General features: G+C 39.6%; 2 protein-coding genes across 2 annotated transcripts in view; both read right to left on the bottom strand.

Annotated features, from left to right (window-relative positions):
- Window positions 1-1,334, bottom strand: part of xpnpep2.S (X-prolyl aminopeptidase (aminopeptidase P) 2, membrane-bound S homeolog) — a 41,697-nt gene extending 40,363 nt beyond the window's left edge. The window contains 2 exon segments of the mRNA XM_018233051.2: window positions 1,204-1,286; window positions 1,288-1,334. Of these exon segments, the coding sequence (XP_018088540.2) occupies window positions 1,204-1,286; window positions 1,288-1,334 (130 nt within the window).
- Window positions 1,335-7,974: 6,640 nt separating this feature from the next.
- LOC108700142 (phosphoglycerate kinase) lies at window positions 7,975-22,691 on the bottom strand. Its single transcript, XM_018233050.2, has 11 exons — window positions 22,538-22,691; window positions 18,750-18,800; window positions 17,974-18,129; window positions 17,062-17,206; window positions 14,919-15,022; window positions 13,889-14,008; window positions 12,898-13,012; window positions 12,608-12,787; window positions 9,988-10,165; window positions 9,403-9,501; window positions 7,975-8,449 (listed from the first exon to the last, which is right to left on the bottom strand). The coding sequence occupies exons 1-11, from the start codon at window positions 22,600-22,602 to the stop codon at window positions 8,409-8,411; spliced, it is 1,254 nt and encodes a 417-aa protein (XP_018088539.1). The 5' UTR covers window positions 22,603-22,691; the 3' UTR covers window positions 7,975-8,408.
- Window positions 22,692-26,397: the final 3,706 nt, after the last annotated feature.

Here is a 26,397-nt window from a genome sequence, read left to right as displayed (position 1 = left end):
CCCTGAGGCGACTAAGTTGATGCCTCCTCTCTCGACCAATTTCTTGTGTCTGAGCAGGTTGAAGAGGGGCCACATTGTGCTCATAATTTCAGCTCTTAAAGCTACCAAGAGTGGATTTTTTCTGTGCCTAGTAACATGCATGCTGCTGCTGTCAAGGTGTGTTTCTCAACTTGGCTGAAGGTAATCAGATATGCAAATAATGGTTCTGATTCCGTTCTGAATTTGCCCGAATCCTTCATGAATGATTTGGGATACAGCCAAATCCCAAAATATTGCACTTGGTGCATCGGTAAGGTATATACATGCTGTTACATTTCCTCCCCAGTGACTATTCTCCCCACTGGTACTATAAGCACCATCTTTCCCTACTATACCTGCTATCCCACAGCCACACTCCCTTCCCAGAGATTATTACCCCTACTGCTACTATAGGCACCTACTCTTCCTACTATACCTGCTTTCCCACAGCCACATTGCATTCCCAGAGACTATTATCCCACTGCTACTATAGGCACCACTCCCTACTATACCTGCTATCCTACAGTCACAGTCCTTTCCCAGAGATTTTTATCCCTACTTCTACTATAGGCCCCATCTCTCCCTACTATGCCTGCTATCCCACCGCCACAGTTCCTTCCCAGATTCCCTTATCCCCACTGCTACTATAGGCATCATTTCTCTCTACTATACCTGCTATACCATAGACATAGTCCTTTCCCAGAGGCTATTATCCATACTGCTGCTATAGCTGCTATTCCACAGCCACACCCCTTCCCAGAGACTATTATCATCACTGCTACTATATGCATCAACTCTCTCTATGATACTTGCTATCGCACAGCCACAGTCCCTTCCCAGAGTCCCTTATCCCCACTGCTACTATAGGCACCACCTTTCCCGAGTCCCGACTATACCTGCTATTCCACAGCCACACTCCCTTCCCAGAGATTATTATCTTCACTGCTACTATAGGCATCATCTCTCTCTACGATACTTGCGATGTCATAGTCACAGTCATTTCCCAGAGTCCCTTATCCCCACTGCTACTATAGGCACCATCTCTCCCTACTTTACCTGCTATCACACAGCCACAGTCCCTTCCCAGTGACAATAATCCTCATCGCTACTATAGGCACCACCTCTCCCTACTATAGCTGCTATCCCACAGCCACTCTCTTAGAGAGAGTGCTGAGCGGTACATACCATATAAAATAAATGTCCATGTCCCAAAGGTCCAGGGGGTCCAGAGGAAATTCATACTGCTAACTGCCGAATTTGCCAGAAATGAAATTCTGTGTGTGCAGAAATATAAAAGAACATCCTGAGTGAAACATCACTGCACTATATACTTCAGCACCTCCCACTCTTTATTCTGCACCTCCCAGTTTAATGATCGTTAAGACTGGCTCTAAAGTACATTTTCCCTAAGAATCTGTTAAGAGAGGACAGGTTAAAGTGTATTAGATGCTAAATGGTGTAAAAGTATTGTACACAACATATTAGCTAATCTATTTATATGAGACATGGCCAACACACTCATCTTGCTCTGGGGTTTGGGGAATACAAGTGTTTTATGTATGGGTTAGAATGACTTAACTAAATAAAATTCAAAGATGTGTTTTCCAGATTAAGTTCAATTCAGGATCAGTAAGTGACTGATTAACAGCTCTGTGACTTTTAAACAACAAGGGACGGCTTCCTGCATCACGGGGCATATCTGCCATAAATTAATACGGTTCATAATTTACTTTCCATTGTGTATGTCTAATGCAAGGTGCCAAAGAGTTTGCAGGCTTCAGCTCACCACACCATTTAACATGCATAGCAACACTGGTGGAACAAAAACAGTGTCATGTAATATGTTATATGAAGCTCTAGCTTCAGAACCAGCAGATAAAATCAGTCAGTTTGATTATTGTTTCATGGGAAAACTGCATAGCGCATTCTTGCCCACGAGAAGGGCAGGTTCATATATCAAAGGTGTTGATATCATTATTACTGAAATTATTTGTGATATGTATTACAAAAGGGAATGTATTGTGTAATTCACAGTCATACACACTCTATCCTTTTTATAGTTGTCACGGGCCCCATACGACAAACACTGGATGTCAGGGTTCTCCCTACAAGTCAAAAGAAAACAATTGGTGGTCAGCACCCCCCCCCCCATAAAAGTTTTGGTGTTTAGTGTCCCCATTGAAGATTTAAAAATGAAAAAAAAGGCCCCATAGAAGATTATAAAAATAAAAACATTGGTGGTCAAGGGTTCCATTAAACATTAAAAAAAATATTAAGGGCCAGAGATTTAATTTAAAAAAAACATTGGTGTTCAGTTGAACTTACCTTTAAAATGCTTGTTAATTCTCCTGCTCATTTTGGTGGCATTGCCTCATTTTGTCGGCTTTGGAGCTTTGGCAGCTTCGGTAATGCCCTGCATTCACTGAAGGGGGGCCTGGCTAATTGAGGGTCTGGCTAATGAATACTTAAAGGGCACCTGTTTGCCCATAAATATTTTCCCCTGCACTCAGGTTGGGAGGTAACAGTATTTTTTTTTAAATTAGCCCCACCAGCACTAGGACACTTGCACCGGGAGGGCCATGTTGTGAAGAGCGCATGTAATAAGTAGGTTATAGTTTGATTGTCACTTGGAGTAGGTATATATTAGTGTTCCACTTCCCTCTGCTTTACAATCATTTGAGGGCTGTGTGCCAAAATAAATCTCATACAGTACAGCTCAGTGCTGTCCAACCGTCTCCAAGCTGCAGACATATAATCCAGTTTTATCACTTGTGCAGGGGCTGAATTATAGTAAACCAGTGGTGTTAGACATTACGGAGCCCCTGGGTTGAGTGGGTGCCAAAACTCTCTTGCAGGTCAGCACACCCACCACATTTGTCCAGTTGGACAGCCTTGCTTTATATTAAGAAAATGTATTAACACTCCTTTTTACCTGTCCTTTTTCTTTTCTGTATTTGATAGTAATAAATGCATTAAATATTGGTTAATATGACTGTGATTCAGTGAATCACTGAACTGATATTTAGTTGTATAAGCAGTTTTTCTGAGAACTACTGCACATCTGTATTTCCAACTTATGGCACCTGTTACATTCCACAATTCTTCTGCATTTCTTGGTTTTGCCTCAGAAACAGCATTTATTATGTCACCCGACAATTTTTATATTGGAGATTGGTATGGCCACTCCATCTTGTTGGTCTGGAACCAAGATGTTGCTCGTTTACTGGTGTGTTTGGAGTCATTGGGGCTCATTTATCAACACTGGGCAAATGTGCCCATGGGCAGTTACCTATAGCAACCAATCAGATTAGCTTTTTAAAGCCAGCTGCAAGTGGGACAATGAATGCAGCAATCTGATTGGTTGCCATGTGTTACTGCCCATGGGCAAATCTGCCCAGTGTTGATAAATTACCCTATTGTCCTCTTCGGGATAAGGAAACATGACCTCTGCAAGTATTTTGATGTACTAAAACTGATCCATGATCCCTGGTATGAAATAAATAGGTCCAAAACCATAGTATGAAAAATATCTCCATATCATGATGCTTGTGCCACCATGCTTCACTGTGTGCTGTGGCTTGAATTCAGTGTCTGACAAACTATGAGAGTACCTGTTGGTCTAGTGGGGAGGTGGGGATGTCGTGCTCACTGCGGGGACAGCCGCCTCCTCCTTTTCCACGCACCAGTCCTATATGGCTGCTGTATAGTTACATAGTTAAATTGGGTTGAAAAAAGACAAAGTCCATCAAGTTCAACCCCTCCAAATGAAAACCCAGCATCCATACATACACCCCTCCCTATTTTTAATTAAAATTCTATATACCCATACCTATACTAACTATAGAGTTTAGTATCACAATAGCCTTTGATATTATGTCTGTCCAAAAAATCATCCAAGCCATTCTTAAAGGCATTAACTGAATCAGCCATCACATCACCTGGCAGTGCATTCCACAACCTCACTGTCCTCACTGTGAAGAACCCTCTACGTTGCTTCAAATGAAAGTTCTTTTCTTCTAGTCTAAAGGGGTGGCCTCTGGTATGGTGATCCACTTTATGGGTAAAAAGGTCCCCTGCATTTGTCTATAAGACGCGCGCTTCCGGGTTTTAACACGCACGTCGCGTGTGACATCACTTAAAGGGGCCTCATCCAAACACTCATTGCCCAACGTTGGTCTATTTCCATAGTTCCTGGGTGCGTTTGTTCAAGTCTGATCTTTGTTCTATCTAGACCCTTTCCTGTTCCTGACCTGTGCTGTATTGCTGCTTGTACCGACCCTCACCTGTTGTTGATCACTATTCTGGATCTCGATTCTGTACCACGTTACCAAAAGATTTGGCCCAGCCTGTTTACCCTTACTATCCTTCTGGTTCCTGATTTTGTACCTCTCTTTCTGTTTTGCATTGACCTTGGCCCGTGACCCCGATTGCACTTCTGGTTCCTGACTTAGCACTGCTCTGTCTGGTACTGACCCCACCTGTTCCAAGACTATGCTTCCTGCTCCCCGTCCTTCCAGTACATGTTCGGGTTCCCTTGTCTGCCTAGAACTCTCCCCTTGGTCTTCTCACTTTAATACCTGTCGGCATACGAGTAGCGGAGGGCTCCTCCGGAAGTGTAAGGTGGCTGTTATAGACAGAAGCGTGAGTCGGGACCTTGGTGTTAGTTCTGGGTTTTGAGATACCATACTTAAAGGGCATGTAAAGGAAAAAAAACAAAATCATATTTTTACTTTCTTTAATGAAAAAGAAACCTATCTCATATATACTTTAATTAAAAAATGTGTACTGTTTTTATAAGAAACCTGACTGTATGTAGTGAAATTCACCCTTCCTTTACTGCTGTCGATAGGAATTGTCAGATGGTCCCTAACTGCTGAGCAGGGAAACAATCATACTTATGAACAGCAGGGGGAGCCCCCGCCTTAATTCCCAGCCATGCAGAACTCAAGCAGCTTGGTTTATGATGATCCCTAAGCAGTCCAGACCACACTGAGCATGTGCACAGTCTTCGTCTTGTAAAGATGTTTAACAAAGTTACAAGATGGTGACCTCCTGTAGCCAACTTTGAAAGCATAAATTATTTGTTTGATTAGGCTTGTTGTGCAGTAAGTTCATGTTTTTATTTAGTATACAAAATACAGCATTTCTATCCTTATTCTATTTGAGACTTTCCTTGCCCTTTACATGCCCTTTAATACCAACTGTCTGTGGCCCCTAGACCCAAAAATAACTAAATATATATATATATATATATATATATATATATATATATAAATATATAGACAGTTTACTCCTTTATTTTCTTACCTCAGTTGTCCTTACAAAAGGGTAATATCTATACTGACTTTACAAGCTATAAAAAACACTAGGACAATGTCTGTCAAGACTTTTTGTCTAGTTTCAATCATGGTTCAATTTGACACAACATTCCCTCAGTTATATTATACAGTGCCCCCAGCCTAATATTGCAAACCCTCTTTAGGTTTCTTATAAGGGGGTATATACAGCTATAAGAAATGTGTGGTATGTGAAATGAAAGCCTGTGAGACAATGGCTGCTTAGGAAGGAATATAAGGAAGGAATATAAAATGAATTAAGTGTCTGGAAGTGCTAAATCTATTGGATTAATCCTATACAATTTCTCGTCACTAGAGGGTACTATAATACAAGTTATTGAACACTTCTCTTGGTATGTGCCTTTCCCTGTGCAACTTTGTTGAGCTAACTTGCTTGTATAAAAGCCCATTCTATGCTACTCATTTTTCTTATAATTCATTTCCAATTAAAATGATTTGTCCATTATTTGTAAGCCTCAAGGTTGGGTCAACTTGAAATGACAGCACACCCCTCTCCAACAGTGTGGGGGGGATTTATCAAGGTTCGAATTCAATTTTTCACCGATTCCCTGAATTTTTTGCACAAAAACGCAAATTTAAATTATATATAATTTTATATCTGATATATAAATAAAATATAAATATATATTTATATTAAGCAGAGAAAAATGTAAACATTCGGCATCTAAAGGCTGGTGAGTTCAAGTCAATGGGAGTTGTCCTAGGCAAAATTCAAGCCACTTTGTTTGAGTTTTTAAAGCCTTTAAATTTGACAAATTTGAGGTATTACAGTTTTTCCACTATTTTATTCTATCTAGTGTTTTACATTTGTTTTTTTATTTTTTTTTAAATTGTGGTTTTATTCAAAGTAGAAAAACCTCACAAATTTGAATTTTGATAAACAGGCCTCCCCAGCTAATAGAGGGATTAGAAATCTCCAGCAAACGGCTTGTGCTAAACCCTAGACTTCTAACACGATTGTGCAAACCTGCTCTCTCCCCACAAGGCAATCTTCGCTCATCACTGGTCTGGGAGGGAAAAAATGTACATGGTGAGTGCAGAGGGGTATGGGCCTAGTGTGTACATATAAGTCTCAGACTTTTAGGCTACTGAGACACAACATGTTATAAACACTCCTGTAAAAGGGTGACATTTTATAGGCTGTTCAAGGAAAGGAGCACTTTTCTGATTAATGACTTTGATGCAACTGAAGTTTAAAAGGATAAGTAAACATTAAAAATAAGTGAATGTAAAATTGATGAGGGCACTATTCTAAGCACTTTTGCAATGTATATTCATTTAGATATTAAGGGATACATGTACTATTAATATGAATTAATTTTGTTATAACAGCACCACCTGCTGGTCATTTTCCCACCAGTCTGACCATCAATTAGTCAATGAAGTTGTCAGGAGAAAGAGGCTGCTCTGATGTTCTTTGCTTAGGAAAGATTACAGAAATTTTTCTATATTTCCTTAGCAGAAGATTATCAGAGCAACCTCTTTCTTTCTCCTGACAACTTCCTGGACGACTTGATGGTCAGACTGGTGGGAAAATGACCTGCAGGTGGCGCTGTTATAACAAAATTCATATTAACAGTACATGTATCCCATAATATCAGTTAAAAATGAATGTACATTGCAAACGTGCTTAGAATAGTGCCCTCATCAATTTTACACACTTATTTTTAAGGTTATCCTTTAAGAGTTGTAGGGCATTGCCTTGGAACAAGTCTGGACTTAACCTTGGCTAATGCTCTAACCTTGGCTAATGCTCTAACCATAGGTACCTAATTTAAAGTACTAAGACCGTAGTATATAGTTACTACCAGAAATGGATCTGATGCTTTGGTAATAATGTCTCACATAAGATGGGAAGGCCCAATTTTTAAAAAGGCTCAAAAGTCAGGGTTTGCAATTTACTACACGTATGAGACTTGTTATCCAGAATGCTTGAGACCTGGGGGTTTCCAGATAAGGTGTTTTTCCATAATTTAGATCACCATACATTGTCTACTAATAATGTAATTAAATAATCCATATAGGATTCTTTTGTCACTAGTGAAGATTAAACATATCTAAATTAGGATCATACACTTGACTACTAAACTGAAACCAGTAATAAACAGAGGACTGCCCTGATAAAATATTAGCTTTTCAAGCCTCTGAATCCTGATTGGCTCATACCCAATATTATTCAGTCTCTCGCCATAGTAGGGTCCGAAAAGCACTTTTATTCTCATACCATTACAAAATCTACATGCCCTATGGCAATGTTTGAACAGACTGTGCACAAATTGGAATCCCTTTCGAAGATCAGAGGCTCTTTTGACCTTTGTAATGGCCAACATGCAGCAGTTATTTAGAATTTCCTGCTCCAGAAAAGCAAATAGAGGGGCACATGTTGGCGCAACTACAGCAGGGTGTCCTACATAAGGTATCATTGTCAAGGCACTGCTTAAGAATAATTTAGGTGAAATGTATAAAGTTATACTAAACAAACAAAAAAACAAATATTCTGTTAAAATGGCAGATTTAAAATAGACTAAAGCATACTATTATATAGGTGAAATAGTGGCAGCATTCTAAAGTATAATAAAAAGGACAAGCACTGAAAGGATAAGGTAATGGTTTTATTCTTAGCAGCTCTAACAGAGGAGCCTACATTGTTATCCTGTAAACCAGTAAACAAAGATGAAGATGTGAGGTACAGACTTCTACAGGGCAATATATACACACAGCTATTATGCACAACATGTTATATAGCGTATAAGAGAACCTAGAACATACTGCAGTGCATCCTGGCCAGATAAGGCGAAAATGGATTATTGGTGAAATGGTCATTACATTAACCCTATTATAGCTACAATATCTAGAAGTGATGGGGTGTTGCCCAAACAAAAAATGAAATCTTCAGCAGAGGACTGTGGATTTATTTGTGTAAAGTGCTTGCTGGTTGTGTTTGGGCATCTCATATGGTCTGGTTTCAGTGCTTATTCCCTAGGACTCTGGATGAAACCGTTCTCTAGATTCTGTTCCGTTCTTTAGTTGCCTTTACACATTGCTAAGGGCATCAACTCCTGGTAGGACCTTTCCTATAAGGTAAAGAAAGTAAAATGTATTTGGATATATGGACATGTTAAACATATATATATAATATATATATATATATATATATATATATATATATATATATATATATATATATATATATATATATATATATATATATATATATATATATATATATATATATATATATATAGAGAGAGAAAGGGCATTTTAAGGCATTAAATGAAAATCACAAGCAGTTAATCTGCATTGGAGTGCCTCTCCTTTTCTCATCTATATGCAACATTTATATATTATGTTTGACTTGCTTAACACCTGAAAAGACGCTTTACACAAAGATAAGAGAAAGTTCTACTTTTTGTTAGAACTTTGGGTTAGAAAATATATACAGTACACACACAAGGTTATTTATCAAGGGTTGAATTTTTAGAGTAATGTGAATTTTTTAAACTCTAATAAATTCTATTTTATCTATAATTTAAATGGTATGTTATTTATGAAGACATTTTAACGAATAGTCCTGACCCGAAAACTCATGAAATTTAAATAAATTTTTCCTCAAAAAAAAAAAAAACACCTCTACTTTTGTGTGGCAAAGACGCGCGACATTTGTCTTTGGATGCGCAACATTTATTTCTTCCATTAGCCTATGGCGAGTTATTTTCGAAACAAAACATTTGGCTCCTCACTACTATTAACTTCAAATAGTTCAAGGGACCTCTGCCATTGACTTCTACAGGAATTTGAAAGATTTTAGGTGGAGAATAATTGAATTAGACCCGTTTCTAGGGTTGAGGTGTGATAAATCTTACATTCGAATTCAAATTAGAGTTGGTGGTTTCAAATTCAAGTTTGAGGAAAAAAAAATATTTGAATTTACTATTCGAACCATAGTAAATCTGTCCCACACTGTGCTTGGTGTCAATTAAAGCACCTTGTACAGAACTCAGGAAAATATCTGTACATAGAAAGTTACCTTCTAGCAGCTCTAGACTGGCTCCTCCTCCTGTACTGACATGACTAACTTTGTCCTCGGTATCCCATTTAGCACAGCAGGTAGCAGTGTCTCCTCCACCTGTGGGGCGAGAGAATGCAACAATGTTGGGGGTACTGGACATACCTCATATACAAGGATTTCAGAAAGACTGGTCATGCAAGTGTCGCCATATAAAAAGGCAGCCATTTTGAAGGACCAGTAACCACTGGTTAAATAAAAATGTATATTCTGCACATTTTGCAACACAAACAACTATAGTTTATATAAAATCAGTTGTTGTGTAGCCATGGGGGCAGCCATTCAAGCTTAATATGGGGGAAAAAAAAAAATATCACAGGTTAACAGACTGCAGATAAACTGTAGAATACAGTGGCTAAAGTTTTTTTACTCAGGAACATAAATAGGGTTCAAATGACATTCATGGCATTACAGGTCATATAACAACTTCTATATTTTTATTAAAAGCAACAGAAAACTATAACAAACGTTATATTAAGTACAAAACACTACTTAATATGTAGTTATTTAGAGACTGTTAATTATACCAAAATGTGAAAAACTTACCAATGATTGTAATGCAACCTTTGCCAGTGACCTCTACCACTTTGTCCATTACGGCTTTGGTTCCTTTAGCAAAATTGTCCCATTCAAACACCCCAACTGGACCATTCCACACAATCTGTTTGGCTCTACCCACAGCTTCCACAAACAGCTTCACACTCTCTGGGCCACAGTCAAGTCCCTAGATTATAAAACAAATCATAACAACTAAATAGGAGCAGTTTTTAGCTGTATAAACAGATAATTACTGCCACTATTACTTGGGTAATCCTGTCATGGGCTCTGTACTCTTGGCATAGGAAGGAAAGTCACATTCTGTATATTAAATGGAAACTGTCATGGGGAAAAAAAAGTTCTCAAAACACATCAGTTAATAGTGCTGCTCATGTAGAATTCTGCACCAAAATCCATTTCTAAAAATGGCAAACAGATTTTGTTATATTTAATTTTGAAATCTGACATTGGGCTAAACATATTGTCAGTTTCCCAGCTGCCCCAGTGTGCTCTGATAAACTTTAGTCACTCTTTACTGCTGTACTGTGATTTGGAGTGATTCCCCCCCCCCCCCAGCCTAACAGAACAATGGGAAGGTAACCAGATAGCGGCTCCCTGACAAGATAACAGCTGCCTGGTAGATCTAAGAACGGCATTCAATAGTAAAATCCATGTCCCACTGCAACTTGGGTTACATTGAGTAGGAGAACCAACAGCCTGCCTGAAAGCAGTTCCAGTGCTAGCTCTTTAATAGGAGAACATTCGTTGTGGGGAAAGAATGCCAAAAAGCGCTTATAGCTATAGATACACTTGATAAAGAGCTACTTAGCTCGAAACATGTTGTGTGACCAATAAAGGCACCATTGCAGCTATAAGCGCTTTTTGGCATTCTTTCCCCACAACGAATGTTCTCCTATTGGATTCAGCTTTGGATGGAAGCAGGGGTTAAAGATTACCTACAAGGATTTAAACTAAAGGGTTCAACATACCAGTACTATATTTCTGAGTGCTAGCTCTTTCCCCGAGTTTCATTAAAGGCAGCAGTTTTTGAATGGATACAATATATACACTACCAGAAATACTGCTGAAAAATGTATCAACTAAATGTTGCAAAGTTGTAACAATTTAGAGTGCATCTGAATTACTGAGCTGCCAGACTGAAACATCAGAGACATGAACATAGAGTTTGAAAAAAAAAAAAAAAAAGAAAGAAAAGAAAGTAATTGTGGAAAAAAAATTATTTCTGGGAAACATTCTGAAAACAACAACTGAAAAAAAAAAAAAAGTGTTTGGAAGGTGACCAACCGCTTTAAAGGAGAAGTAAAGGCTAAAATAAAGTAAGCCTTATCAGAAAGGTCTATATAAATACACCAGTAAACATTCAAAGTAATGCTGCTCCGAGTCCTCTTGTCAAAAGAAACACAGATTATTCCTTCTATTGTATACACATGGGCTTCTGTATCAGACTTCCTGTTATCAGCTTAAACCTCCAGGGCTAGGGCTTGAACATGCTCAGTTTGCTCCTATCTCCCTTTTACCCCTCCCTCCTGCTGTAATTTAAGCCCAGAGCTATGAGTGAGCAGGGAGAGACTCAGACAGGAAGTAGTGTCACACAAAGCTACTATGGCAGTGGCTATCCTAAACAAACTGGGAGAGCTTCTACGGCAGTTTACTCAGGTTTGCTAAAGCATTAATATAGCGTTATAGATTGCACTATTGTGTCTATTCTATTGGCAATAAAATGCTTTGGTAACTTTGCTTCTCCTTTAAGCATTATCATTAATTAGTATTGTGTGTAATGAGTACATTTATTCAACTGGTCTGGGGAACATCCAGAAAGACTGATTTGCAAAGCTCCAGCGAAGGAAGTAGTTATGTTGCCAAGTACATGTTTGGGGGGAGGGGGAGCGGAAAAAAAAAATTAATAAAGTTCTAAAAATTAACCTACAGGTTTGTGCAGCAAGGCTGGAGCCACCAGAATGCACCCAAATATCAGAACGTAAAAACTAAACTTGGCAGACTGTATAAATAACAACTTTACATGCACACATGTACAAAATCAAATACAGTATGGGATCGATCATCCGGAAACCCGTTATCCAGAAAGCCCGATTTATCTAAATAATTAAAAAATTATTTCCTTTTTAGCTAATAAAACAAGCTAAGATACATGTAATCCTTAGTGGAAGCAAACTGGCCTATTGGGTTTATTTAATGTTTACATGATTTTATAGTATACTTAAGGTATGAAGATCCAAATTATGGAAAGATCAGTTATCCGGAAAACTCCAGGACCCGAGCATTCTGGATAACAGGTCCCATACCTGTACTAAACATTAAGCTTATTTCAAATGGTTTGTAAATAAAAAGTCAAATTATACAGTCATTTTACTGTATTAATCTGCTCTCAATGGGATATGAAAACTTTTAGTTTTCATTTATAGCTGTGATAATATATATTGTAAAGTTGATCAGGTATTTTTCTGTAATTATGCAACATGTTACTTTCAGGCTTATAGCAAATTCTGTTCAGCTCCTACAGGTGTAAAAACTTAAGAGTGTTTCTCCCTAAAACTTTCATACAAAAGGAAATCTGAACATGGGTCAACCCCAGCCTTGGTATAATTACCATCCATCCATCAGGAATTCCAGTAGAGACGCTGGCTTGCCCTGTACTGGCATTTTCATCAAACTTGTTAGCAGTAGTAAAGTCTACAGGAAGTGTAATTTTGACTCCATTCTTCTCTGCCTTGGCCATCAAGTCCTTAACAATGTTTGCTCCCTCTTCATCATATAGGGAGGTGCCAATCTACAGGAAAAAAAAACAAAAAAAAAAACAAATGAATTTGAAATTCAACTCTTGATAAATTTGCTTTCCCGTGTGAGAGAATTACCATTAAAACGTTGACATATACTTACGGACATATTGTTGAGAACCTTCAGGAATGTAAAGGCCATCCCACCACCAATAATCATCTCATTCACTTGATCCAGCATGTTACTAATTAGCTGGATTTTGTCCTTTACTTTAGCACTGGAAATTATTAAATACAAATATTAGGATTTCGCAACAGAACATGCAGCAGCCTAGAAGAATTATTCTTATGGAGACATCAAGCCTATAACATTGTATCAGAGGATAAAACTTAAATCATACCCCATGTTCAAAACTACAAACACCAGCCCCTTGGAACATAAAGGGGTCAACAGCATCAAAGTTGTGTTATGGTAAGGTAAGCGTAAAAAGCAAACTTATAAATGATAAATGATATAGTACTGTATAAGAAATGGGTAGGTCTATAAGCTACAATTAAGTATCATGTCAGTTTTAAATTAAACAGAATTCTAATTCAGTAGATTTTTCTAGAGGGGGGGGAGCCTTTAAGGCTAATTTCAAGTGCAGGCCAAAAACCCTCTCGTTCATGGCCTGTGAATGAAACCACTGCATCAGCCCAGGTGCAGGCACACAGCAGATATAGGAAAGGCGGGGGGGGAAAAAAAAATACAATACTTCTAGTATTAGCCAGACAAGCCCCACTCACTATTCACTTAATAGGACAGTAAGGATTAGAGAGAAGGGGACAAGGGCAGGAAGTCATTTGGACATAGTCCAGTTCTACAAAATCAATTTTCACAGTCTGTTGCAACTGAATAGCTGCTCCAAGCATCATGCTGACTCGGCACAGAGGAAGAGTATGGCATGGGAAGATCAAAGTCTGAAAAACTCAAAAGCCCTATGAGACTAAAAAGTAAAAACAGCATTAAGTTAAATGGGGGATTTGGATTTCACTTTGCCAAATTAAGACTAAATATTTATTTGATACAATGGTCTCTGGAGCAAGGTTTGCACACAGGAGCAGTAAGAATTGCATTAATAAGTAAAGTCATAGGTTAATTAAGATACTCTTACCCTCCAAGGATAGCAAGGAAAGGTCTCTCAGGGTTCTCCAAAGCCTTAGCAAAGTAATCAAGCTCCTTCTTCATTAAAAAGCCAGCAGCCCTCTGGGGCAGCTTTACACCAACCATGGAGCTAGGAAATAAGCAGAACTAGTCATGGCAACTACACTGATAAAAGTCAAGCTATTTACCAACACAACACCCCTATATTCGAAGTTAACATTCTACTTCAAGCTGTACTGCGCATGATAGGCCACCCCTTTAGACTAGAAGAAAAACTTTCATTTGAAGCAACGTAGGGGGTTCTTCACAGTCAGGACAGTGAGGTTGTGGAATGCACTGCCGGGTGATGTTGTAATGGCTAATTCAGTTAATGCCTTTAAGAATGGCTTGGATGGTTTTTTGGACAGACCGAATATCAAAGGCTATTGTGATACTGAACTCTATAGTTATTATAGATATGGGTATATAGAATTTATGTGAAAGTAGGGAGGGGGTGTGTGTAAGGATGCTGGGTTTTCATTTTGGAGGGGTTGAACATGATGGACTTTGTCTTTTTTGAACCCGAATTTAACTATGTAACTATGCCCTGGGATCCTTATTTTAAGCATTATATACGAATAAAATGAAGGGGGTGATAAGCACCGTCTATAAATAGATTTAAGGTGGCCATACATGGATAGATCATGGATAGATCGACATTGCCAAACGAGCGGATCTCCCTCCGATATGCCCACCTTGAGGTGGGCAATATCAGGCAGATCCGATCGTGGGCCCTAGGGCCCAACGATCGGATCCTAGCATTCGCAAACGGGCGGTCAGATCACGGGACCGCATCAACGAACAGATGCGGCCGCGATCCAACGGGATTTTTAATCCCATCCGATATCTGGCCGACTTTCGGCCAGATCTCGATCGGGGAAGCCCGTCGGGGGCCCCCATACACGGGCCAATAAGCTGCAGACTCGGTCTGTCGGCAGCTTTTATCGGCCCGTGTATGGCCACCTTTTGTCAGACTCTAGCACAAAAAAATGCAAAATTACCTGTGAGCTCTGTGTGCGGTTCCAAAAGCATCATTGATGTAAACATCTCCTAGTTTAGAAAGTGATGCTCTAAATGAATCTACTTTGGCAGCATCTGCTTTGATCTGCAGTGGAGAGAGAAAACAGATCTGAAGTCTTTACACATACATACACACACTTCACTTTTGCAAATGCCCTGTTGCAGCTTGTGCCACCTGCCATTCTCCAGCTTACAGGTCTGAATGTCGTGCAAGTTAGACAAGAGGATAAGTGACGCCTAAATAACTCCCATCACCCCTCTTAAACAGAGCACATCATATCCAAGTGTCTAGTCTCCAATAGCAAAGCATGAATTAGACCTATGGCTCAGGTATAATTTGACCATGGCTATCATTTTGCAGAAAGCAGGCACATAGGATTTTTCAACTGCCACTATTCTAGATTATAGCAATACTTGGCAAATTTGAATCTTGACAATTAACTTACCGTATATACCATATATACTCGAGTATAAGCCAACCCGAGTATAAGCCGAGGTACCTAATTTTACCTAGGAAAACTTATTGACTCTAGTATAAGCCTAGACACAACTACAGCCCTGTCTCCCAGCAGCGCATATTCCGCCAAAGCGACCCCCCCAGCGATCAACCGGACTTCTTTGCAAAGTTGATGGTGACAGAGAATTGCCAAACTGATTACTGTGTGCATTGTCCCACTACCATGTGCAGAGGGTGCTGTGTGATATTGTCATCACTGTTAATCCTTCATATAACCAACAGAGGGCGCTGTGTGATATTGCCATCACTGTTAATCCTTCATATAACCAACAGAGGGCGCTGTGTGATATTGCAGTCACTGTTAATCCTTCATATAACCAACAGAGGGCGCTGTGTGATATTGCAGTCACTGTTATTCTTTCATATAACCAACAGATGGCGCTGTGTGATATTGCAGTCACTGTTATTCTTTCATATAACCAACAGAGGGCGCACTGTTATTCTTTCATATAACCAACAGAGGGCGCTGTGTGATATTGCAGTCTCTCCCCAAGTGAACTGTTGGTATAGGAATAATTAAAAGTGACTGCAATCTCAGCTACTGCCCGCTAACCAGAGTATAAGCCGAGGTAGACTTTTTCAGCACATTTTGGATGCTGAAAAACTGTTTATACTCGAGTATATACGGTATAGCAACCATTAAGTGAGTGAATTAGTGTGATCAGCTTTTTTCAGCCAGCTGCAAGTAAAAACAGTTGGCAAATAATCGTTTGGCTTTCATGGGCATCAACAACTTTTTTTCGGAGGTCTTCAGACAGCTCCTCTGTTTGAGCCATGATACATAGCCACAAAATGTGTTGTATGTGTGATCAGGCTTTGCTGGATCCACGTTCTTTAAATAAAACAGGGACTCTCACTCACACGTCATCCCATCGACTGAAAATACCAGACTCTGATTTCACCTTCAAATTATATGATAATCCTAAGAATTCACTTACTTTTGCCACACACAAATGCCATTGGATAATGTGGGTTTCCAATAAATACACGAATATAATATTTTTAGTTTCATTTATTCTATTATATATAAATAAAATGTCTTCAGCTTTAATTGGACCCTGAAGTGCAGGTGTCTTCATTGTAAGCCAGTCTATAAAACCATATCCTGTACAATATATTAGTGATTCTGCAATGCAGACAAAATAGCTGCAGTATATTTCCTTTGCTATAGGAATGTCTGTAGTAGACATAAAAATGTCAAGTAAAGGTCATCATTTATCAGGCTGTGCAGTAGTGCAAACACTTACTACAAGGACAGCATGTTAAAACGGGGTCATGGGTTGCTAAAAACAGCTTTAAGTCTCCCACCACTTAACCTTCAGGAAAATATCAAGAGGTCACAAACTGTAGACAGTATCAGATGTAAGCCACAGCACTGGCTCAAATTTAGAAGGCAACTTTTTTTTTCTACATGTACTCTCAGCCTCCTATTTGCATCAGCCTTTCTTAACCCTGGGTCCCTAGATGATGTTGGACTACTGCCCCAAGAAAGGTCAAACAATGATTTTATGTTCAAGTACATAAAGCAATAAGAGGTGCTTCATCTGTTAAGAAACAGGGCCTTATAAGAATTAATCCCATATACTACAATTTGGAATTTTGCAAACCTTGTTCCCAGCAGCATCTTTACCCTTCCCTTCTTCCTCCACATGGAAGCGAAGGTTCTCCAGAAGTAAGACTGTTCCAGTGGCTGGGTCAGAACATGCAGCTTCCACTTCTGGACCCACACAGTCCTTTAAGAAGACAATCTCTCTACAAAATTTAAAGGAGACATTTAACCTTTTAAAAACAAGAACATGCCAGTGCTTTATACTCTTAAATACAGAAGAATTGTGCTTTAAAAAGTAGTGTCTGATTTATTGAATATTTCTGCAAAAACCCTAATAATTGCTCCCTTCTCTTCCACTTCTTGCTTACTGAATTCTCTGGCTGTGCAGTAGAGGCAGTAGCACCCAGCAAACTGCACTGTAGGATAGGCCAATCAGCAGCTAGCAGGACCGGATAGAAAACTGAAGCCTGTCTGTGTGACTGCAGAGCTGTGATTGGCTATCCCTCTCCTACTGTGCTTCTGGCAGGGAACATCTATTGGGAGCACCAAGAAAGCGGCCAGTTTTGAAGCCATTTTTATTCATTCATTTACAGACAAAATTAAAAGAAGCCCCATATAGTATCCATTATTGCCTACAGAATAAGATTTTTTTCATGTATCCTATAGGTCTCACAAACAGTTTATACTGCTAATTGTTTTAACAGTGGGTAACAAACTATTCTTTAACTATTCAAAAATGAATACTAGTTAAATTACATACATGAGTTTGTGCCCTTCACTTTACAACTACTAAATGTCAATATAGCAAACATGTCTGTGTCCCTACAATTATTTTATGACTTATCCTATAGTTGCCTGTGAATGATAGGAACTGCAGAGCGATAGAAGGCAAAGTAACTAACCATTTTAACATTTACTGCAATTTATATGCTCTAGAAACATTTCAGACCAATGAGTGTGTCCATCCTACCTCTTCATCAGAGATTTGAGTTCCTCAGCCACTGGGGCCAGAGAGTACTTGTCAGGCATAGGGACCCCATCTGGTCTGCCCAAGTGGCTCATAAGAACCACAGATTTAGCACCATGGTCTAAACAGTGCTGGATGCTGGGAACAGCAGCCTTAATCCTTGAATGAAGAAAAAAAAAAAAACATTATTAAAACAAATACCTGGGTCAAATAGTAAGCCCAAGGGGTGTTAGAACTCAGAAGCAACAGGAGTACCATCTCCATGATTCAAATTGCTTATGGCATATCAGAATTTGGATGGTTATTTTTAATGATAAATAAAGTAATGGCAATGTTTTATGAGTGGTAACTTCTACTTTACTCATTAATAAATCCGTGTTCCTGATAACCAGGGTCAGGCAAAAAGTGGTAGTTCACCCTCCAAACCCTTTCAATTCAATCAAGTTTCATTTTCTACTCTCATATGTCCTACCAGTAGTTTAGAAAGAGGTTCAACTCTGTTAGAATTTCATACTGCTGAGAAATGACTAAGGTACTAAAAGAAATGACTAAGGTACTGAAACAAATTGTAACATGACAGACTGAGTTGCTACTGGGAAAATGGAGGGCAGAAAATTACAAAAAAAAAAAAAAAGTTATCGGACATGTCTGGCTGTAACTGTAGGTGGTTAGACTAATCAGGAGTATGCTGTAACAGGTCCCAAACAAGTAGATAGAAGGTACAATACAGGCAATGTTAGAATTCTTGAAAAAGCAATATAAAATCACACACAACTTACCTTTGGTTGTTTGTAATCTGATTGTTTTTCATTGGGACATTGAAGTCAACCCTAAAAATTAAATTATACATATAAATGTATATATTTCCTGGAGCAAACCTTTACATAACATGCCCACCCAAAAAAAAAAAAAATAAATAAATTGCTTCACTTGTACAGACTGCCAAAATACAGTTGCTAAACATTTGTGCATTGGGCTATATCAAGGCATGTGTACAATCATCTTCCTAACACATAGATGGCTGCTGAAGGAGAAAAACTGGTTTGTACTGGTCAGTTTGGTTCACCTGTATCAAGCTTTCAGCTCACATTTTCACAAGCAGTTCCCAAAGGTACCACAAATTTATGAATTCATAATCTTCACAAGCCACAATAGGACATTGAAATTGAACACCTTAATCAACACTATGCCAGTTAGCCATAGTATTTTATTTCTGAGGGCCCTACAATGACAAGGGTATAACTACAGAGGGCCCAGTAGCATTGGAAGACCAGTGGGGCATTGACATATAAGCACTTTCAATATATGTTTATGAAAAATGTCTTTGGGGGCGTGCTTTATATGATCTTTCTGTGGGACCCCTGTAACTCACTGCATAGACTTTTTTTGGTTTAAAATCTATAAAAAAAATTGGCACCAACTAAGACACTTTTCTTTATACAGAATAACCTCAGCCATGCAGCAAGGTGACTCCGCTCATATTAAAGAGGATGCCGCACCCATAAAGCACAATTATAGTGTACACACCAGCAACCACCGAGAGCTCTCTAGGGCATTAAATCTAAGACCAAGAAAATATATTAATGCCTGATGAGTTTAAGTATGAATTAAGCCTCTATAGATGTGTTGGTCATTGCACTCTTAAATCCCACTCAGGAGTGTAACTTCAGAGAAAGAAGACCCTGCAGTTGCAGCGAGGCCGTAATTAGTGAGCAATTTGTAAAATATATTGATAGAACTTGTTTTGGGGTCCTAAAGTAACTTTCCATGTTAATAGGCCCCTCAGCAAACTAATTTTAAGGCACCAACATATCCAGAGGTAGTCCTGTTTTACAAATATTGGTTGAAATTGCTAATTAGGACCTGCTGGGGCCCCCTATACCGCTGGGCCTCCATGCAGCCGCAGGGTCTGCTTCTTCTGTGGTACCGCCACTCTAAGGTTATGCACAATCTTTGTCTCAGCACTTTGTGCCCCATAACATCCAATGTATCATCTATCAAGCACAAGAAGAACCAGGCCCTCTGATCAACAAAGCACTGAACAAAATTATCTTTTGACAGTTTTTTTCAGCAATCCTTTGCACAAACTTTACAAAACAGGTCATCCTATTTTCCCCTGACAAAAAAAGGATCACTAGTGCCATATTGACATATTAGCATATTACTACATTTCCTGTAAATGTCACCTTCATAGTCACTTCCAACTGGCATACATTTAATCAATACTCAGCTGATGAGTTGAGTAAAATTAGACTGGAACTTTGCCACAAGGCTGAACAGCTAAAAGAATAACAGTTTCATTGTGTGCTGTACAACTGAATATACTCTGACAAGATTTTAAGTAATTCCCAGTACTGGCACAGTCATACGTATGCTCAGAAATTGCATTCTGAGCTACCAGGTTGGAATTACTGTAACCACAAAGTGCAATTTGAAAATAATAATCTTGATGGTGAGAATGAATAGGCAGTATCAGGGGCGTAACTACAGAGGAAGCAGACTCTGTGGCTGCAGGGGGGCCCAGGAGGTATAGGGGCCCCACGAGGCCCTAATTCATATACAATTTCAATAAATATTGGAGAAACAAGTCAACCTCTAAACATTTTGGGGGCCTGAAAAATAATTTGCTGTGGGGCCCAGTAATATCTAGTTACGCCACTGGGCAGCATGTACCATGCCAGCTGTTTCACAGCACAGATACCAGCAGGGCCCCCTGTCATTCAAAACGCTCCTTTCAGGGATGTCTTGCCCTTCTTGACACAACCTTGCATCTGGCCACTAGTTCAGAATATATTTATACTTCAAAAGGTTAAGAGAGGATGAATCACATACAAGAAAGCGGTCACACACACATCAGACCTCCTAATGCAATTTAAGGCAGAAAAACTGTATAAAACCATGGCTGTGCGTCTAGTGTAATAAGATAAGCATTAGACATGCAGCCTCAGAATACAAGTTGATACATGCGTATTTCCTATGACACGACCATGACTCATTTCCATGCGTCTAGCCTGTACTCAAGCCTCAAAACCGAATCAAGTTTTTCTTTTAAATTCTATGTAACAAACCAAGTCATGTTACAGATTTTAGCACATCTACCTGCATATCCAGGTAGATGGTTAAAATTGTCAGACAAAAAGTAGTTGTATGGTATAGATACAGGGTCAGACTAGCCTGCCAGAATACCAGAGGATCTGCCAGTGGGCCCCAGCCAGGGATCATTCCCCATTAGCTTTTTGGTTTTATTCCTGTCATAGGCCTATTTAACTACTATTACATTTAGCACTGTCTGAATGCAATGAGTGAGCCCTTGATGTCAGGTTCGCTGGTGTGCCCTAGAAGGCCCAATAAGACATTTGAGACGAGATATTGACAGGCCCATAGTGGATAGCTTATACACTGGAGATCCATCTGCATCATCCATGCCCTTTATGTCCTTAACAACAGAAAAGATGCTGCAAAGAAGAGACGGTAGTTGTGGCAGAAGCCTATATATAGATTCTCTATGCCTGCTGTCCATTTTAAATGTCATTCTGTGGCAAGAAGTTATGGAAATGAGAATTGCAGGAGCAAATCCTCATTCCAAGTAGTAAAAACATTTTTGGTTTATATGCAGTGGGTGGATGCCTTTGATATCTCTCTTCAAGCTAGCAAGCAATGGGAGATCAGAGTTAAGAGGACAATGTGCTGCTAGTAACCAGAGTATTCAATGACAGGGCCTGCCTGCTGTAATGGGTCCTGTCTAATAAGATGAAACAGTTCATCTATCTGAAGATTTGGGGGGGGGGGTCTTAAACCTCCTTACCCATGGCATGAGCATTCTCAGTTTGCTCCTCTTCCCCCCCCTTCTCTGATTTATTCTGAGCCCAGAGCTATGAGTGAGCAGGGAGAGACAGGCAGGAAGTGAGGTCACACCAAGCTAATACTACAGCTGCTATCCTAAACAAACAAGAGAGCTTCTAGAGCTTTTTACTCAGGTATGGTAAAACATTCTACCAAATAAATATAGCATTTTAGCTCACACTAATGCAGCTAATCTAGTGGCAATAACATGTCTCCGTAGATTTCCCTCTCCTTTAAACAGCATTGCACTTGCACAAGGAGGAAGCAAAGTGTTAGTTCATGCCCTAACAGAAGGGTGGATCTGTTCACACTAGAAATCTAAACAAGTAATCATAATGTTGTGCATCCTGACCCAATAAATTCATGCCTTGCAGCAGTGGGATAAAGGCCTGAGATGCTGCAGAAAACGGCTGCGATAATAAAGTGATCCCACACACACAGCAGTTCCAGAACTCGCCCTACACTCACTGTTGCACAGTGCCAGTAACACAGATAATCTCACCGGATTAAAAACCTAATCAACCTGCCCCACTCACTCCCCAGTCAATGTCCTGTCATTCCAACAGGTCAGCTACACAATGTTAGCGAATAGATTCATTATTGCAGGAGATTAAATCTGCAACAAACCTCACCGCACCAGAGGGGGTGGGAGTTGTAGTTTAAACAAATATGAGCGCTGCATATGCAATAACTAAAGCTTTTCACGTTTCCGCTTCGCTCTTACCTCATGACTACCCTTTTCCCTTTCACATCAACCTTATCCAGGGTCAGCTTGTTGGACAGAGACATAGTTACTGCTATTCCGTTACCCTCCCAAACGCAAGAAGTGTGCAGCAGCGCAGGTCACCTTATCCTCGCACAGAGCCCGCCCCGCCCACAACGCTAAGCCATTTAATTGATTCGTCTGCAGGTACCACAGCAAAAAAATGACTCTTGTGATTGGCAGATGCGGCTGTCTATAATGACAATATGAAGCCCCGCCCTGTAAGGCGTGGCTATGGCGAGAATACATCGCTAAATGTTCGGATCACGTCTGTCACGTCGGGGATAGGGAAGCGTCAGTGCACGGAAAAATCTCTAGGAAACGAATTGTGTAACCATCTAGCATGTTCTGTAATGGCAAAACAAGAAATTGTAGATGGATAGTAAAATAAAAGAAAACATTGTGCGTAATGCTGTGCTTTTAGTTTTATCTTCTGAGTGTGTTAATAAAGCTGTCTCCTGGTTGCTGGGGTAAATTTTAATGCGGCCATGGAAGCCAGAAAGCTGCAGGTATTCTAAAGTCCTCCTGAACGAAAGGGCAATTCATTAAATAAAACATAATAAATAAAGTGGGGTGTCTGGGTGCCATATTAACTTGGGCCACAAGCTAGTTCTGTGCTTAAAAAACTGAGTCACTTCCTCTGACATAAACTGGTGGGTGAGCTTTTCAACTGTCCATGTGTGACAGCACATTCTGTTCCCTATTAACTTCATTTTGTAAAAATGATGTGTCCTTTTCTTTTAGCTTCAGCTGTCAAGTTAAAGAGATTGTTCACCTTCCAAAAACTTTTTTTCAGTTCAGTTATTTTCAGATTATTTACCAGAAATTGCTTTCAATTGAGTTCCATCTTTTTTTTTTAATTGTTTTTCAAAAATTCGTGTTTAAAATTTGAAGTGCTGATGTTTCAGTCTGGCAGCACAGTAATTCAGGTGCAGATTCAACATTAGTTGATCCATTTCTCAGCAGCATCTGCGGAATATTAGTAACTATTGTATCAATTCTAACAGCCAGCAAGATAAGAAACATATCAACTAAATGGATCGATTTAGAACAGTTACAGAGTCAGCAAGCCACAGGAAGGTAGAAAATGACACTTACACATTAGATATATGAAGGCCTTTTGCAACTTGGCTCACAACATCACTGTCTACATCAGTGATCCCGGTGGCACATGAGCAACATGTTGGCTGCCAACTCTTTGGATGTTGCTTCCAGTGGCCTCAAACCAGGTGCTTATTTTTCAATTGCTGGCTTGGTTGCATATAGGGTTGCCACCTTTTCTGAAAAAAAATACCGGCCTGCCGATATATTTATAATTTTTCCCTATTAATAACATTGGGATCAACCATAATTTTGACCGGACAGGCCAGTAAAATCCTGGCCATGTGGCAACACTAGTTGCATAAAACCCAGGTGTTTTGCCAGAGTCTCCTGTGGGCTACAGTTGATATAGGGACTAACAAACAGCTAATCATAGCCCCTCAAATCTTTTTATATTTGTATATGGCTTGCGCGTAAAAAGTTGGGGACCCCTCCCTGTCTACATCATACTTAAGTTAAGTTAAATACGAACTACCACTTTTTCATACTAAAATTTCACTTGCCTTTAAAGGAGAAGCAAAAGGCTTGGTGCACTTGGGGGTGCCAAATGTTAGGCACCACCATCAGTGGCGGAACTACCGGGGGGAGCAGGGGGTGCCGCTGAAAATGCGGCCAAATAAGGCGGTACGGAGGGGGCGGGGCCCGGCTGCGCGTCACGCACCAGGGCCCGCCCCCCTCAACGAATGCTACTGACCACCATGTGATTGTATTGACTTACCTGAAACCCCAGGCCGGTACTCCTTTCAGCAGAAAACTGCACCGACCCCGGGTTATACCAGTGAGCGCCACAGAGCGATCGTCTTTAACTAAAAAGTCAGCTATTTCTTACTACTGTGCAAGCGTTTCCCCCGTGAAATCTGAAGAAAGCAGAAGACGGAAGTGGATCGCTCTGTGGTGCTCACTGGTATAACCCTGGGCTGGTGCAGTTTTCTGCTGATAGGAGCACTGACCCGGGGTTTCAAGTAAGTCAATACAATCACTTGGGGGTGCCTAACATTTGGCACCCCCAAGTGCACCAAGCCTTTCCTTCTCCTTTAACAGTTCTAATTTATTTTATACATGTCTGATTAATTGTGTAAAATAAAACAATAAACATATTCAGATTATGAGTTGTTGCCTGTGCTTTTCTATGCTTTCTCATTTTATTTTTTCTGCCAATTAATCCTGTTGAGGGCTTGACATTCTGCATAAATGTAAAGAGTGGGTTTTGGATAGAAACTCAGCCCACTTTCATGTGATTGCTTTGTTATACATGAAGAATCTGCAGAGGCATAATTTGGCATAATTTGGTGCCACCATGCCCTTTAAAGTGGACCTGTCACCCAGACACCAAAATCTGTATAATAAAAGTCCTTTTCAAATTAAACATGAAATCCAATTTCATTTTTTTATTAAAGCATTCATATCTGTTGTAAGCTCATTTAAAAATTTCAACTGTCAATCAAGTATTGGCTGCCCCTCCTCTATGCCATGGGCATAGAGGTGGGACAGACATTTACTTTCACTTTCCATTCAGCACTTCCTAGATGTCACTGCTCTCCACACATTTCCCCATTCTATTCATCATTTAATTGTGTAGCCAGAGCATGGGGATGGACATTGTGTCCCCCATTCTGGTGCACAAACAAGATTCTGAGATGATGCAAGGCTTGCCTTAATAACCGTGTCCACAAAATGGCTGCTGCCTGCTTGTTAACATTTTGAATTCCCAGACTGAAGGAAACAAGATTCAAATAATGTATATAGTGTAATTAAAGTTCATTTTGCTTGACTAATGTGAAAAAATAGGATTTTGAATAATTTTTTTGGGTGACGGGTCCCCTTTAATAGCTAGAGGACTTGCAACTCGCTGGACCTATACTTCTTATATTAAATGTGGGCACCTGTAGAGGTAGGCCACTCTACCTTGGGACCCACTACAGCCAATCAAGCATTTTTTTTCCACCAAAAACCTGCTTTAATATACATTGCACAACATGTTATGTAAAAATACAAACTGTTGTTTCAATTCTCTTTGAAATAATGTGACCAGCTGTTTATTAGAGGGCTAACAAAGTCAGGAAACTATATTTATTTTATAGCGGAATTTCTGTACCATCTCCCATTGCTCACTACCCAGTATCCCTTACAGTCCATTCTTCTGGCCCTGGTCACCTCCAAGCCCTGGCTTTACACACATTGTTTCAGTGTGTAGGGCAAGTTAAATTATGTCCATGCACTACATTGGAAGAGTAATACCATGCCTGATGCCATACAATGTCATTGGCATTTTATGAGGCTCTAAAGTATAGACTGTTTTATTTTATTGATAATTTGCTAAGAAAAATATTTTTACTGTACCCTTGTATTTTTCTTGTTACAGTGGAGGGAGGTGTAGCTTCGATCCCTTCCTCCTATGGCCCAGCACTGTGTTCAGAGGAGTTGAATTTCTTCATTGTCTGCTTACAAAAGGAATGGATCAGGTTAAACAGACCGGTTACATAGCAGATTTTCTTTAGTCAGAGGCTACTTGGAGTCAGTCAGGAAGTGTAATGGGAATATGCCCTCATCAAAGTATTCTCCATATATTATCCCCATCAATCAGTACACAATGTTGAACAAGTGGAGAAGAGTCTTCATCCAATGTTAGAAGGAGAGACAGATGTAAGCTCACTCTGGCCATACATAGCTAGACAGCAGAAAAGGGATACACAGCTATTTGTACAGTGTGTCTATACATG

This window comes from Xenopus laevis, chromosome 8S (assembly GCF_017654675.1).
Source record: "Xenopus laevis strain J_2021 chromosome 8S, Xenopus_laevis_v10.1, whole genome shotgun sequence".
Taxonomy (NCBI): Eukaryota; Metazoa; Chordata; class Amphibia; order Anura; family Pipidae; genus Xenopus; species Xenopus laevis.
This window is presented reverse-complemented; position numbering and strand designations above follow the sequence as displayed.

What these genes read in the sequence shown, in the direction of transcription:
- LOC108700142 (XM_018233050.2), bottom strand. Translation starts at nt 22,602, where the DNA reads ATGTCTCTGTCCAACAAGCTGACCCTGGATAAGGTTGATGTGAAAGGG. An exon ending in ACCGCACACAGAGCTCACAG is followed by an intron (nt 14,009 to 14,918) that starts GTAATTTTGCAT and finishes CTTATTTCCTAG; the next exon opens with CTCCATGGTTGGTGTAAAGC. An exon ending in GAATTCCTGATGGATGGATG is followed by an intron (nt 10,166 to 12,607) that starts GTAATTATACCA and finishes TTTATAATCTAG; the next exon opens with GGACTTGACTGTGGCCCAGA.